General features: G+C 30.6%; 1 protein-coding gene and 1 long non-coding RNA gene across 3 annotated transcripts in view; both read left to right on the top strand.

Annotated features, from left to right (window-relative positions):
* LOC127733329 (uncharacterized) overlaps positions 1 to 16,560 on the top strand; it is a 166,241-nt gene that overhangs the window by 142,216 nt on the left and 7,465 nt on the right. The window lies entirely within an intron of this gene.
* LOC127733289 (transcription elongation regulator 1-like) overlaps positions 1 to 16,560 on the top strand; it is a 41,213-nt gene that overhangs the window by 19,628 nt on the left and 5,025 nt on the right. For both annotated transcript variants that reach the window (XM_052242644.1, XM_052242643.1), the window contains exons 8-16: positions 461 to 597; positions 1,050 to 1,147; positions 6,285 to 6,421; positions 6,698 to 6,749; positions 8,197 to 8,362; positions 8,782 to 8,990; positions 9,578 to 9,728; positions 15,034 to 15,201; positions 15,968 to 16,168. In XM_052242644.1, the coding sequence (XP_052098604.1) occupies positions 461 to 597; positions 1,050 to 1,147; positions 6,285 to 6,421; positions 6,698 to 6,749; positions 8,197 to 8,362; positions 8,782 to 8,990; positions 9,578 to 9,728; positions 15,034 to 15,201; positions 15,968 to 16,168 (1,319 nt within the window). The remainder of the gene's footprint in view (positions 1 to 460; positions 598 to 1,049; positions 1,148 to 6,284; positions 6,422 to 6,697; positions 6,750 to 8,196; positions 8,363 to 8,781; positions 8,991 to 9,577; positions 9,729 to 15,033; positions 15,202 to 15,967; positions 16,169 to 16,560) is intronic.

Genomic DNA, 16,560 nt, shown 5'->3' with positions numbered 1-16,560 from the left:
AATATACCCTGTCATAAACTAGAGTGGCAAGCTGAGTCAGATTGATTAACTTGCTAGATCACAAGGTAGACATGTTTTATTACAGAACACAATATTTTGACTATTTTGTGGCTATATTTGGCTCGTATTCTTAAATGATTTCAATGCTTAAATTGAAAATTGAAAAGCCAAATTTAAAGTCTGATTTGACTTTCTTGGGATTGAATACACAGACTCGCTCACTCAAGCAAGCATGCTACCACAAGACCAGTACGACAGTTGCCCCCAAAAAGAAGGAGCATAAACCATCCTGTAGAAATTGCACACATTCTACTATGGCATATTGTGGAGTAACACATTTCTGCTTTCAAGAAAATTATGATCAAAATGCCAAGCTTGCTGATTTTTAAAGCATGCAATTGTAGTCAAAAGGCTAACATTGTCATTGATGATGTCTTTATAAAGTATCTTATATTTGTAGCAAAGATAGCACAGATACAAGCTACTCAACAACCACCACCAACTCTAGTTCAGCCTGTGAAAGAGGAAAGTCCCAGAATGAATGGACATGCAGAAGAAACACCCATGGAGACTACTGAGGAAGAGGTCACAAAAGATGTATGTAGTACAAATAATATGGCTCCTTTTTGTGTACATTCAATAAATTAACAAAAAACTAGAAAAATTAAGAGCAGAGCCCACTAAATGTTTGCTTTTAGATCACCCCTTTCTAAAAATATTTAAAATAAAGATGTTATCATTGAAAAAAAGAAGGAACTTGGGTACCTAGTGCCATTTGGAACCAAAGGTTTTTTGAAAGCTTTATTGAAATTTAAGGCACTTGAACACAAAATGTGAGCATAAGTGCCTTTATATGTATGTCATGTATGTATTTAAGTACAAAAAACCTGAGGACTTTACATACAAAGCTACCCAGATGGAGATCACTAATTTATTTAATATTCACATTCAGAACAAAGATTTGGAACTGTTTTACAGTTTCCTAGAGAAAGTAACAAGTTATTGAAGATGAATTTTATTTTCTAATTGCTGGTTTTTCAATTTTACAGGTGGAAATAGAAGATAAATCCAAAGAGAAATCAGAAGAAGAAAAAGCTGCAGAGAAAGCCAGACCGGTCTCAAGTACACCTGTACCTGGAACACCTTGGTAAATTATTTTCTTACAATATGACAGTGCTTTGAAAGTTATGAAAAATTTCTCTGTCAATTAAAGGACCTATGTGAATTAATAATCAACTTTTCCTTGACCTTGGCTACAAGATTGATTATTGTTTTCTCATTATCCAGTGGCAAATATATTATGCATATTCAGGTTGATTGATGGCAAGAAATAGAGATTGGCTGATCAAACAAGAATTTGCTAAACTCTTACTATAAGAGCTGTAATCTTAGGTCTCTGCCCAAAAAATTGGTTTTTGATTTCAATGTCTTTCAATACTTTAAAGATTGATTGATTGATTATTGGTGTTTAATGCCACTCTTTAATAGCACTATTGGCTGTTTCATGGTGGTCGTTTTTTTTTTTTTCTTGTTTAGGAGGCTAGAGAGATACTTTCAGAGGTTAGCTCTGATATTATTTTCAAAATTCTGGCATTTTCCCTCAACCTTAGGCAATTTATTGTTTTGCAAGAATATAACTACTTAAAATATTGATAATTTAAATATTCTTTGGAACCTGGGACTATTATACTAACGGGACTGGAAACCGTTACACCAATCAGTATAATGATATCAACATCACGGTCGTTAGAACGAGACTTTACCTGCGCTCTTTAACGATACGCCATATTGTTTTGACAGTGACAGCGTGCCTTGATCTTATAATTTCGGTTCTGTTTTTTTTATTTTATAGTTATTCGAAATGATAATCCTTAATATAAACATGATTACTATAATGATAAAAGATATCTCGATCTTTGACAGTTGTTATTAATCACCAAATCCCGTCTTAAGTGTAAAAAATGACACATAAATATTAAAATTTTCAGGATGAAAATAGCGTGGGGACGATGTGGAAAAAAGTATATGATTCATAAAATTTCTTATAACTGTTGATTAAAAAGAGACACGCAAGTTCGGTTTGTTGTAAAATCATATTTATAGGTTATAGTTTGGATTTGTCTATTTTTATTGTCACTTTTTAAAATAAAAAGTACAATATAAATCTCTTTCTCATTACAACCGGAACCCACATGCACGGCTCAAATAAATTATACTGTTCCTATAAAATTACCTACTCCTTTTTATGTGTACAATATTTTTATTATAATCAGGGTTAATTTTGCTTAGTAATGGTCTTCTGGTGGCATTAGCAAATGACTTCGTGAAAATATGTACACTAGGTTCCATAATTAGAACTACAAAAGTAGGCCCTTTCACAGCCATATTGAAATTTTGGTGTAAACACGAAGTTCACAAAAGTTCAAAACAATGTGACTATATCTTTATGAGACCCGGGTAACTTTTGTTATATGAATTATTTATGAACTGAAATTGTAAACATTGTTTTTATTGCACACTTATTGTTTTTATCAGGATTAATTATGATCTGTTAACCTTTGACACGTTGTTTTCTTAGCGGTCAAGTAAAGCGCCGGCATTTCGACTATATCTGGTTTATTTTCAACACTAATATATTGACTACTTATTAATAATTTTTCGTAAACAATATATATTTTTTGCATTTAAACTAATTAATTTAATAATTATTTTTTTATTTCAAATCCACCAATTTTCACAGTATTATATATATGCTGACTTGTTTGCCGAAATCTATTGTTTAATTTTGTGTACCGAATGCTAATTTACTACGTGACACGATAGCTCAAAAAAGAATTATTATAAAAATATGGTAAAAGACTCCAATGACCCTAAAACTTTATGGAAATGTCTTCACAGTCTGAACCCAAAAGTTAAAAATACACCATATGAATTAGCCACTGAAGATAACAATACAACTAAAAGTAAAAAATCAATAGCAGAAACTTTAAATAACTTTTTCACTTCCTGTGCTGAAAAATTAAGAGAACAAGGAAGTTATACACCTGTAAACAAAGCAGATTTCAGTAATCTTGGTAAATTTGTTAAAAATAAATTACATAAACATGATAAATTTTCTATACCACCAGTGATCATGAATGAGCTATTTAATGAGTTAACAAAACTTGATATAAACAAAGCATCTGGTATGGATAATATAGGACCAAAAATCCTAAGATTAAGCGCCCCTGTTATTGCATCACCTCTCACATACATATTTAACAGAATGATAGATACTGGTATATATCCTTCTTTACTGAAGAATGCTAAGGTAACACCAGTTTTCAAGGATGGTGACAAGCTTTTAGCAACAAATTACAGACCTATATCTGTTCTTCCAACTTTATCAAAATTAATAGAAAGGCATGTTTCTAATAACATGTACAAATACTTATCTAAACTTAAACTTTTACACCCTACACAATCTGGTTTCTTGTCAAACTGCACTTATTAATATCATTGACAAATGGTTGCAAGAAATGAATGATGGTAATTTAAACCTAGCAATTTTATTAGATTTTAAAAAAGCTTTTGATTTGGTAGATCATGACATTCTTTGTTTAAAGCTTGAAATTTATGGATTTAGTGAGGCTACTGTTAGTTTTTTCAAGTCATACCTGAATAACAGAAAACAGCAGGTAAACATTTGTAATGTTTACTCTGAACAACAACATGTAAAATTTGGTGTCCCCCAAGGTTCTATACTTGGTCCTCTATTGTTTGTGCTATTTATAAACGACCTTCCCTTATGCATTGAAAATTGTGAAACAGACCTATATGCTGATGACACCACTCTTCATAAATCAGGGAAAAACATAGAAAATATACATGATGATGTTCAAGAAGATTTATACAGGGTTGAAGAGTGGTGCAAAATGAATAACATGTTCATTAATGCAAATAAAACAAAATGTTTGGTTACTGGAACAAAGCAGAAACTATCAATTCAGACTTATCAACCAAACTTAATAATAGATTCAAAAGTATTACAAAATTCTTCATGTGAAAAATTATTAGGTGTTAAAATTGACAGCACACTTAACTGGAGAAATCAAATTGACCAAGTTTGTGCTAATATATCATCCAGAATATACCTCCTTTCTAAAATAAAGAAATTTTTAGATATAAATGCAAGGAAAACATATTACAATGGGTATCTTCTGCCCCTGATTGACTACTGCTGTATTATTTGGGGTGAATGTAAAAATGAAGGGATAGCAAGAATTTTAAAACTCCAAAAAAGGGCAGCAAGATTAATTCTAGATGCAGTTCCTTTATCCCCCTCAGCCCCCTTATTTAAAGAACTTGGGTGGATGACAGTTGACAATAGAATAAAATACCACAAATATTTACTTCTATATAAATGTATGCGTATGGAAGCACCAATGTACCTAGTTCAAAAGTTTAAACTGAAATCAGATAATAATCCTTACTCCCTGAGAGGCGTCACTCAAGGTAATCTGATAGTTCCTAAGCCAAAAGCTGAGCTATTTAAGAAATCTTTTGTTTATTCTGGATCAGTGTTATGGAATGGACTACCAAACAAAATGCGTAAAGCTCAAAACACTTATACTTTTAAACAAAGTATCAAGAAGTACTTAACACAGTCCTGATAAGATTATGTTTTCTACAATGTATTTGTATATTCTTTTATTTATATTTGTATTTGATTTTTTGACTACATGTACATCTTGAACAGCCTTATATCTTATCATGTTAGTAATATTACATTGAACTAATTGACTGTAAATTAACTATGTGTAAATATCTGTTTTTTGATTGTATTGTAATTTGTATGTGAGGGCCTCAGGGAAGATTAGTTTATTGTAACTAACTGAGTTTACCCTCTTTAAATAAAGAATTTATTATTATTATTATTATAATCAAAACAAAAATATCAATAATCCGCTATCGGGGCAATGAAATCTCAACAGATCGATCAGTTTCCAGTCCCGTTAGTATAATAGTCCCAGTTGGAATTGACTAGTCGTAACAACTTGTTGCAGTTCTGGTACAGATGAAAATTGCAAAAAATTTTAGTTGGACTTTTTTATACGACCGCAAAAAAATTTTGGGGTTGTATATTGCTATCATGTCCTCGTCTTCCGAAGACATTTGGTTTTGGGACATTAACTTTAGTTTAAGTGTAAGGATCTCTATGAAATTTAACCAAAAGGTTCAATACCACAAAAGGAAGGTTTGGATTGTTTTTGGGGGTGATGGTCCAAAGCGTTTAGGAATAAGGGGGCCAAAAAGGGGCCCAAAACAAGCATTTTTCTAGTTTCAGGACAATAAGTTGTGTATAATTATTTTGATTGCTCTGAAATTGTACCACAAGGTTCAATACCACAAGTAGAAGGTTTCGATTTATTTTGGGGATAATTACCCAAACCGTTCAGGAACTAGGGGCCAAAAAGGGTCTAAAACAAGCATTTTTCTAGTTTTCAGATAATCACTTGTGTCCAAGTGTATTGATGTCTCTTAGATTGTACCACATTTTACAAAAAGAAAATTTCTTCAAATGTTATTTTTTTGGAAAAAGGGGGGTGGGGGTAAAAAAAAAAAAATTTCCTCAAGATTTAAGAAGTTGGCGTCACAATTTATTTTGCTAATTCTTTGTATATAGTCTGAAAACAGATTTACTAAGTATTGCACAACAGCACAGTGTATTGCTCAAAAGCAAGAAATCTTCAATTGAATATAAATTCAAATCATATAACCAATTTCAAGTTCTTATACTACATTTATTCTGTGTCAGAAACCTATAATGTGTCAAATATTTAATTACAATCCAAATTCAGACCTGTATCAAGCTTGAATATTGTGTCCATTTTTGCCCCAACTGTTCAGGGTTGGACCTCTGCGGTCGTATCCAGCTGCGCTCGGCGAAGCAGTTTATTGTAGACTGCCATGACTAGATAAGTTTTCCTCAGAGGTCAACACTTTTTATGGTTCATGTGTTAGCTGAAGCCCAATGGCTATGCAGACTTCAGCATGCAAACTACACCTTTCAGCATCATTGGGTCTTGCAGGACAAGAACTAATACGAAAATGTTCGAAATCAATGTTTTTTTGCACCAGATGGCTTACTTTGGGCAGCTTATAATTTACTTAGCATGATGTTAACAACTGTTCTCAGGGCCAGTTAAAGAAAGTGCAACAAATATTTTTTGCCAAATGGGCTTCTTGGGGGGAATTGTAATGCATGAAATGTACATATAGATTTTTTTCCATTTGTGTCATAGGTGTGTGGTTTGGACTGGCGATACCAGGGTATTTTTCTACAATCCAAGCTCACGTACATCTCTTTGGGAAAGACCTGAGGAGTTGGCCGGAAGAGCTGATGTCGACAAGATGGTTCAAAGTCAACCTGATGGAAAGAGTAAATACATATCTGCATGTTTTTTATGAAAGATTCCTATTGTAAAGTTATTACGATAATAGATAAACTGGTTAACAAATGAATTATATTGAATTTAAGGATTCCTAACTTTTTTCTTTTTCTAAAGTTAAAATAGTTAGAACCAACTAATTTTTATATTTTGCCCATATACCCAGAAATTCCATGAAGATAAATATACGCTTAAAAAGTAATCAAACTAAAGTATAATTTCTTTTCTCTTGATAATTTTGTCACTAAGCTGTTGTTTTATTTCAGATGCTGTAGAGAAGAAAGAAGAGGATGATGAACCACAGACAAAGAAACAGAAGTAAACTTAATATTACAATGTTTTATAGTGAATTAGCTTTCGCTGGGTGTGGAGTCGAAAATCTTTATTTACAATTGCAGTCACAATGTCAACCAGTTTAGGTTTCAACTAATTATTTTCAACTTCAATCATAATTGACTAGGATTGCCAGTTTATTTTTTGCCAAAGTTTAGTGTTATCTTTAGCTACTCTGGCTTTCTCCAAATACATACTGGCCCCCATGATAAGCAAAGAGTGCTGAAAGTACTGTATAACACCAACAGTCAATATATAAATTCTAATTTTATCTGATTGAAAATTTAAAGACTACTAAAAGACTAGTTTGGAAAAAACACTGATTTTTTTATAAGGTATGTGTATGAAGTAGTAATAGAATATACCATTGGTAAATGGCATGGTGTTGCATTACCATGAATTTTGGTTTCAGGGGGGAAACTTGAGTTAGTGAGTTTGTAATTTTTACATAGTTCAAATGTCAAGTTGATAATTAGGTGTGTTTTTAAAGAAGTACTTTCATTAGACCATTGATATTTGTATATGCTTGTGTGCATTAGAATATCCTCATTTCAGTTGAAAGAAGAATTTGAGGCCTGCCCCTTTAGTCATGTTTCCCAGACTTGGGAATATTTACGTTGTTCAAATGTTAAGTATTTTTTAAGGGGTAGCTTTTTTAAGTACTTTCAATGGACCATTTTTATTTGGAATTTAATTATTATGGCCACGACACTAAGTGGTCAGGGCCATATAGTTTTACCCTTATCCTACTATGAGTCTGTGATGAGTCACAGACCAAGTTTACGTTTGGCTCTGCTCTACTGATTTTTGCAGAAATAAGGGCTGTAATATGCTGGGTCACAGATCAAGTTTACATTTATTTCTGCTCCACTGATTATTGCAGAAATTATGAGCTTTGGATTTTGAAATTTTGTGAAAATAACAGTTATACAGACAGTTTTTCTAAACGCCCTCACATTGGGTTGATTTGTAATATGTGAGTCTACTTTGATGAGTTAAGATCAAGTTTACGTTTGGTTCTGCTCTGCTGATTTTTGACAAAATTATGGGTTTGTGAAAATAACAGTTATACGGACTTTCATTCTCAAATTTCCACTCCTAAAAATGGTTTCAAGCTTTTTTTGCAAGCCGTAATATAGCAGTTTATCAAATATGTTTTTTTTACCACATAGCAGGTGAAACATATTCTGTGTTAACAGTTTTATTTGCATTAAATGCTGTTAACTTTCACAATGCAATAACATTTTTTCAGGGAAGGCACTTTGAAATATGGGGTCATCTATAGAGATTTAGAATTTCTCTTATATTTTCTCTTAGTGAAAAAGTCTTTAACACTATCTAGAGGTTTATATTTTGATATGCCTTCCCTTTTTTTAAGCAGCCCTCATTAGGAAATAAGAAGCTATAAAACTAATAAACATATATATTTTAGATTGGACAAAGATGAAATCAAGAAGGAAGAGGACAATGGACCAAAGACAATCGACGCTGGGAAGGAGGCAGCTATAGAGGCAGAGGTGCAGGCAGCCAGACAGAGGGCTGTTGTACCTCTAGAAATCAGGATGAAACAGTTTAGAGATATGTTATCAGAAAAAGACGTATGTATTTTATCCAAAAGTTTTGTCTGACATTAGAAAATAAAAAAAGAGTTTGATCTTTGTCTGTCTATAAAAAGAAAATTGTCATAACTGATATTTATGTTGAATTGACTAAAACTTTATATTGAAATGCCACAGGAAAATGTTTTAACTAAAAACAGTTCAATACACTAGACAAATTGTAAGTTTACTGCTTTTGTATCAATCTGTACCAGATTTATTTCACTTTATTATTCATAAATATTTTCCATAAATTTGACAAGCTGTAATAAACATTTGTGAAATGATGTAGCTGTTTAATAAAAAAAAAGATTCCAAAAAACCAACGTAAATGTTCAGATCTTAAAGCTATGAAAACAAACAAAAATATTAACTTCCCAAATTAAGTATTTTAAGAAAATATTTGCTTATTTGTTTAGGTGTCTGCATTTTCCACATGGGAGAAGGAACTTCACAAGATTGTGTTTGACCAGAGGTATTTATTACTGACATCAAAGGAAAGGAAACAGGTATTTGAGCAGTATGTTAAAGAAAGGGCGGAAGAGGAAAGAAGAGAGAAACATCGCAAACTCAGAGAAAAGAAGGATTTTTTCCGCAATTTACTTGAAGATGCTAAATTGCACGGAAAGTAAGTATTGTTATATATTTTGTGATGTGCATATAAAAGTAGCAAATTAATATTTACATGAGAAGGGATGTTCACATAGACAAAACAGTGTGGTATATTATCTAATTGTTACTCGCATTCAATCTTTATATGTGTGTCGAAAACATGTTCACATAGACCAACAGTGTGGTATATTACCTAATTGCTACTCACGTTCACTCTTTAAATGTGTGTTGAAAACAAAACATTTGAAATTGGATCAAAATCTTGTTTCATCTAAAGACATGTGGATTTTTATGATAATGTAACTGCATTTATATTACAAGAAGGAACCTTAACTACTTGTTTCAATTTTTGTATTATCTTAACTTTAAAATACACCATAAGAGTAAATCTAAAATTAAAGGTAAAATTTCTGTGAGAAATAAGACCAAATATGAAGACCATTTGCAAATTTGCGCAATAACAACTCAAACACTCAAACAAATAATTTCTTGAACTACACTTTTAATTTTTAATTTTAAATAGGTATATACATTGGAGAAAAATTATCCATAAAAAACAAGATATATACAATTTGATAAAGATATCATTTTCTTTTACATTAGATCATCCTTCAGTGAGTTTGCTGCAAAATATGCTAAAGATGAAAGATTCAAAGGCATTGAAAAGATGAGAGAGCGTGAAGCCCTCTTCAGTGACTTCTGCTCAGATCTAAGGCGAAAAGAAAAAGAGGAAAAATCACTACAAAAAGAAAAGGTAGGTTACAGAAAAAGACGTAAGTTATTGTGTGCTTAATTTTTAGGCCTCAAGTCTCCTTGTAATTGTCTCTGATAAAAGTTTACAAGCTGTGATATAAGAAGTGATTGTTAGTGCATAGTCATAACAGTTTTAAGCCAAATTACAGGTAAGGTTTGGTTAACTTCACTTAATCAAATTTTTCTGGTTCAGTTTTCTTGTTTTCATATAATCAATGGCATTAAATAGATATGTAAAGATGTAGTTAATGTTTTATAAGATTTTAAAAACAGATGTATGTTTCCATGTATTTTAACTTTGGTTTGTACAGTTATAAATTGCTATCTGATATCTTTCAGCAACACTAATGGAATTACAATAATGAATAGATATATACAATGTAGGATTGGTACATTTTAAAGAAAAAAATGTGATTTATATTAGTTGATTTAATTTAATAAAAAATATTCAATTGTTATAAGATTATATTAAGTTTTTCTTGAGACTTGAGGCCTAATTTTTGTTGATGTTGAAGACAGGAGACACAAGGTGAAAATCATCTCGGTCTTTTCAACTGTTCACTGAGATTTCAGTATTGTTACTTTCTTAAACCTTCAAGTCATGGGCACTACATCTTCCTCTAATAAATCATGGTTGCCACATGAAAACTGTGTTTACAAAATTACTGGAAAATTTTGCCTTTGTTTTGAATTATTGCTTTGGTCTTTTTTTAAGAAAAAATTCTATTCTTCTTTGGTACAAGTAAGCATAGCATTTATTCGAGTTAAGTACTGATAATTACAGAAATAATATACATATGGTATGTTATACTAGTAAATTCACTCAATTCTTACAGAAATGATATACATATGGTATGTTATACTAGTAAATTCACTCAATTCTTACAGAAATAATATACATATGGTATGTTATACTAGTAAATTCACTCAATTCTTACAGAAATAATATTCATATGGTATGTTATACTAGTAAATTAACTCAATTCTTACAGAAATAATATTCATATGGTATGTTATAGTAAATTCACACAATTCTCAATCCTTTATTCGTGGTTCTTTTATTTCCTCTACCAATAAAACTTAGCAACATGTATTTTATTATTCTGAAATTTTGGTCATGTCTCGGATAGTTTTTGGTAGTTACTTTTGTTATCTTGGGGTTAAACAATTCTTTTTTGAAGAAAACATTGCTCCTTGTGATAATTCAGAAGTTCAGTCACATGATTAAGGAAAATATTTGACTGCTTGGAGCCGTTAGATTACTTGTACTACAAGTTTAATACATAGCTACATCCAAATTGAGATCAAGGATGATTAAACGTTCATAACAATTGATGCTTGTACTTGTTGTCTCTTGGATTCCATCATCACTTCATGATTTATGTTTCAGGGATTTACAGACAAACATGTTTAATACCCAGAGTTTCATAACTTTTTTTTTTATAGGCTTTTACGCAAACTTTGGCAAAACCATGAAATCAAGTATCCATGAAATTACTATTTATTCCTTGATTCATTAAAATTGTTAGCTATGATAATAACTGAATCCATAGTACATTTGCCAAACAACAAAATCAGAATACCAAGATTCAAAAAATTCATTTGTCCTTTTAAAATTCTGACTGCTTTTTTAAAATAAAAATTATGAAGCCCTGGGTATATGATATCTTTGCATGTTAACATGAAAAACATGAGTAGCAAACAGAAAAACATCCGTTACTGCACAAATGACATGTAAAAAAAAACGAAATATATCTTGATTGAATTACTTTAACTGTTGAATGGTTGTCATGATTAAGTATGAAATGTGTCTGTTTTGAATGTCTTATAGAAATACATGAAATGGAAATACATGTAGTGTGACATGTATAAAAATGCAGAGACACATTTCATATGTAACTCATTAAAATGTAATTTTGCTTTCAGGTTAATAAAAGCATTTTATTTCAGCTTTGTCATTGTATTTTACACTTTTAACATGAGATCATAATTTTGTGGTTGCCTTTTTTTAAGAGCATTGATTCATGCAACCAAGTAATTTTGTGTCTTGGTCACTTTACATAATTGCAATTGTAAGAGTTAATATAGAATTTGATGAGTTCAAGGTTTTGAAGATAAAGATAACCGTTGTAGTTAATCAAGTTTTCACAGAAGATCGACAAGTTCTTTTATTTATCCACAGTTTTAAGTTATTCTGTTTTCTGATTTGATAAAGTGCCAAAGTAATAGTTGTTAAAGATTGTACATAATTCAGTTAATGGTAATTAATTAGAGAAATTTGATTTTAAATGATAATTGGTAAATAAAAGTTTTAATTTGAGAAATTTATAGGAGAATTTGAATTTGAATGAGTTAAATTTCAGTATAATATTTTGTTGAATGAGTTAAATTTCAGTATAATGTTTTGTGATTTGTCCCTTTAAGCGTCTAGCTTCAGAACGAGAGCACATGAGGCTGAATGTTAACCAGGAGCCACAGTCTATCATATTAAGGCCGACATGCGGTATTTGTTAACTATAGTTTATTTGCCTGTTTTTTAATGTGAAATTGGACTTTGAAACCTTTCAACAGACTGCCTCAATCACAGCTGCACTTTGAACAGGCTTAAGAGAGATACAGCAGTCTTGTTTTCTCTTGGTGAAACATAGTGCAGCTGGGATTGTAAACTTCTTGACGTAAAATTTATTGACATCATATAGAGATGGTTATTAATGATTGGGGTTATGAAAAACTTTGAAGTAATTTTTGGTTGTTTTTGAGTGTAATGGAACTCTCACTGATAGATGAAAAAGGCATTTTATTTACATGTCTTGATGCTATCCCTCATCCCATTGTATTCTAGATAAATAATAGTGTGGGAAGATGTGCATTGATCTGGAAGTCATGTGTCAATTTGATAATAGGACAGCATTTTGTTGTTAGGTCTGGTATGAAGTTGTGGTCTTATCATCTGTAAACTTCGTATGCATGTTCATTATGATGTGAATTATTTAGATTATTTTCCAAATGATGATTTTTTACCTTGGTTTCACTGAACAGGAAGATATGATAGTGTGAGCTGGCATCATGTCTCATGGACATATATTTTTGTTCTCATATCCATATGTTAAAGAGTATTCGAAAAGTATGTAATGGATGACAAGATCTAAAAGTTTAATAATTATCCCTAGTAGTTAAATTTTTTATCAATCAACTATTTTCATAAAATGATACAGGCCTTAAATTTTGATGGCATGCACTTTAATATTCTATATTGATTCTGGAAAGATATAATTGAATTGCTGTTGAGTTTATGATAATGTCTTGAGATTTTTTTTCACTCGTCTAGAAAGCCTAGTGAAAACACTAAAAAAAAAAAATAGCAAAATAAAATTGTTAGAAAATATTAGGTGATTCTCAATTAAACAGTAAAACCTGCATAAACAGAACTCTTGTATCAGGATATACAATGAATATTCTTTTGTAATTTTACCTGTTGCCTGTCCAATTTGAATAAAATCTTCAATGTTGATTGTTTAGGCAGGTTTTATTGTAATAAGTTGAAGGCAGTTTGTTGTAAGATTTCATTGTAGATGACTGTTCTTTGATTATGATATGTACTTATTGTGGGAAAGGTTTCCCCTATACTTTCACTGAGAATTCCATTCTTTACTCTGTGACTTTATTTCGCGGTTACTTGTTTGAAAATCCTAATTAAAAATGTGGAAAAATTAATTCAAATTAGGCCTTGGCTATTAAGTTTGTTAAGGAATCTATACCATAATATTGGCCACATGATTACTTTGGGGGAAAAAGACTTGATGGGAGTAAAAAAAACTCTCTTCATTTTATTGGTTAACATTGGGGGAAAGCATGTAAAGAGTATGATTTGGTAGACTCTGAGATACTCATCCAACTGGTCATTTATAGTAATGTCAAACAATTCAGATAACTACCATCATTTTTAACGTGTGGATTCCTTAATTGTGTAATTTTAATTAGTAATTTTGAACCTTGTAATTGAATATAAAAAAAATCACAAATAAATTCCATTTAAAAATGGAATTTATTTAGTACAATTTTGCTAAGTATGTATCATAAGAAAGAATTGATGAAAAAACAGGATAAAAATTTGGAATGGCAAATATTTTTGTATGATGGAAGAAAGATTGGCTATATTGTATTTTTTAATGCTATTTAAATGGATTTTAAGGGAACAGTTCATTTATTGTATGTATTTAAAAATTTTCAACATAATTGAAGAATGGTTTAAAGTTAATGTAATTCTTTATATCATGTATATTCAATATGTAAGTGTAATTATGTATTTTCGTGTACAGAATTATAAGAATTCACCTAATGTTGTAATCAGTAACCATGGAAAAACATACAAGTTTGTATTTCATGGAATATTGGCATTAAAATTTCTGAATATCAATTTACCATAAAAATGATTTGACTTGGAAAATAATATTGCACAGTAAATGTTGACTTACTCTTTTTATGTTCTCAGATAAAAACCATAGTGGCAGCCATGGGCATGTTTATACCATAAAAACTATTTCTAAATCAGCCTGATTAAAAAAAAATTAAACCATTTGGAAATATTTTGGTTAAGAAATAACTGTTACAGGTTAAGTGAGTTCAAGGTATCATGTTCTATCTAAAAATTGGATTTTTTTAAGAAAAAAATGGAAAAATAAATGCAAGTGAAAAAATGAGAGTTGAATTTGTGATCCAGAAAAGGGTACTGACTTCTGACTTCTAAAGTGAGATCTAGCAACTGGGTCATTTTTTTAGGCTATGCCTGGATCAAATTTAAAAAGACTTTAAAAACAAAAATAAAGTTTATTTCTGATAGCAAGATGATTTTGAATAGAGATTGATTGAAAAAAGTTAGATATATTTAATTAAATGCTATGTATGTTTTTCCATTGTTCAGAATAATAAAAATGATAAGTTAGTTTATTGAATAAAAAAATGAAATCATATTGTTCATTGAAACTAGATTTTCATGCTACATAGATATAGATATATTTGAATATCAAGTTTAAGAGAATCAATAAATTTTGTTAAAAAATAACATAAGTAATTCTAAGAAAACTTTAGAATAAATATGTTTTTATTCCAGTATAAATGTTGTATTTGTAATAACTAATCAAACTTTAATTTCAGCAAGAGAGTTTACTATAGAATATATAACATGTATATAACTTACTGTATCAGAATTAGTAAAGATAACAGTTTGCCATTCCATCCTTCAATCTCACATGCTTCAAACTTTATTTCAACTCTTTTTTTCATCTTTGTATTTTCATTTCTTGTAGTTAAAGGCTGACTTTATCGCCTTGTTGAAAGAGACCTCTGGTCTTGATAGGAACTCTAGATGGAGTGAAACAAAACGTAAAATTGATTCTGATCCTCGATACAAGGCCGTTGACAGCAGCTCACGTAGAGAGGATTGGTTTAGAGATTATGTGAGAAAGCTGGAGGAGGTATGTAATACTGAAAATTCAGAAATTATTGCGTGCATTTATTATTGCGATTTTTCAAGAATGGACAAACATGGGAGTTTAATTATTGCGATATCATGAAAACCTGCAAACATGTATATGTAACAGACATCAGAATGCGAGTTCTTATTATTGCGATAGTCGCTTAGTGGCTTTATTGGCATTAATAAAAACCTCGCAATAATTTCTGAATTTACAGTAGTTTACATTTGTGAAAACACTAATTTGGTTTTGCTATAATGTTAACATCCGTCGTTAGAAATATAACACATTGTTATATATACAATATATGTCAATTTTTCGGCTAATTATTTAAAGATAATGGAAACAAATCTATAATTTGACTTTGAAAGTAAATTATCTTTAATAACTTGTCAATCATGGCAAAGCTTGTTTGTTAGGTAATCTATAAACACATATCAGTAATCGTAAATATAGAAGCAAACTGGTCTAACAGGGTTTTAAGTTACCACCTGTTTCTGGATTTCATTCGTCAAAGATATTTGTTGTTACTTCTTCAAAAGGTAGTAAACAAGGTTAATGATGATTTCTGATCCACCTGGTAATCAAGCAAACTTCTTTCACACTCAAAAAGACATTTCAAATATTGTAATTTCGTTGTCAGTTACTACTTTCTCTTTATGCTATTCATATTAACATTTGGACAATATCTAAAAAGCAGCATATATTTGTGAATAAAGCATTACCAAGATCCAATATTGAAACTTAAAACTTTCTCACATTACAGGTTGAATCAGATGAAGACGATGATAGAAAAGATGAGAAGAAAGAAAAAGAAAAACAGGACAGAATAGAAGCTAGTATTCGTAAACGTGAAGAGGAAGTACAAAGGTCATTGTCATCGTCGCTCAGAGAAAGAGATAAAGAAAGGGAACAACACAAAAAGGATGAGGCAATTCAAGTCTTCAATGCCCTCCTTGTTGATCTGGTAATATTAATTGCGATGTTTGATAAAAAAATAATTAAAAAAAAAGGTCTTGGGTGAATTTTCTCTGAAGTTAATTTCTTGGATGTAGGAGTATTATTTTTTGCTTTAAAAAATTAACTGTAAGAGATGCATTTTGTTATGAAGGTGAGGCAAAAAAAAAATCTAATGATAAAATTTGTAGATCTTGTTGACAATTTCTTTATAAAAAATATCCATGAATTATATACTTAGCATGTCTTAATTTGATTTCTTTTCATATATTTATGCACACTTTAGGTAGAATGTTGACTTGCATATGACATAACATTCGTCTTCTTTATGAAAACTAGTAGGAGACTGTGGGAGACTGGAACTAAACATGACATAGTCGCTGTGAATCATATTAAACTTGA

The sequence above is a fragment of the Mytilus californianus genome, unplaced genomic scaffold, assembly GCF_021869535.1.
Source record: "Mytilus californianus isolate M0D057914Y unplaced genomic scaffold, xbMytCali1.0.p SCAF_3, whole genome shotgun sequence".
NCBI lineage: Eukaryota > Metazoa > Mollusca > Bivalvia > Mytilida > Mytilidae > Mytilus > Mytilus californianus.
Note: the sequence above shows the minus strand (reverse complement) of the source record. Positions and strands in the feature narration are given on the sequence as shown.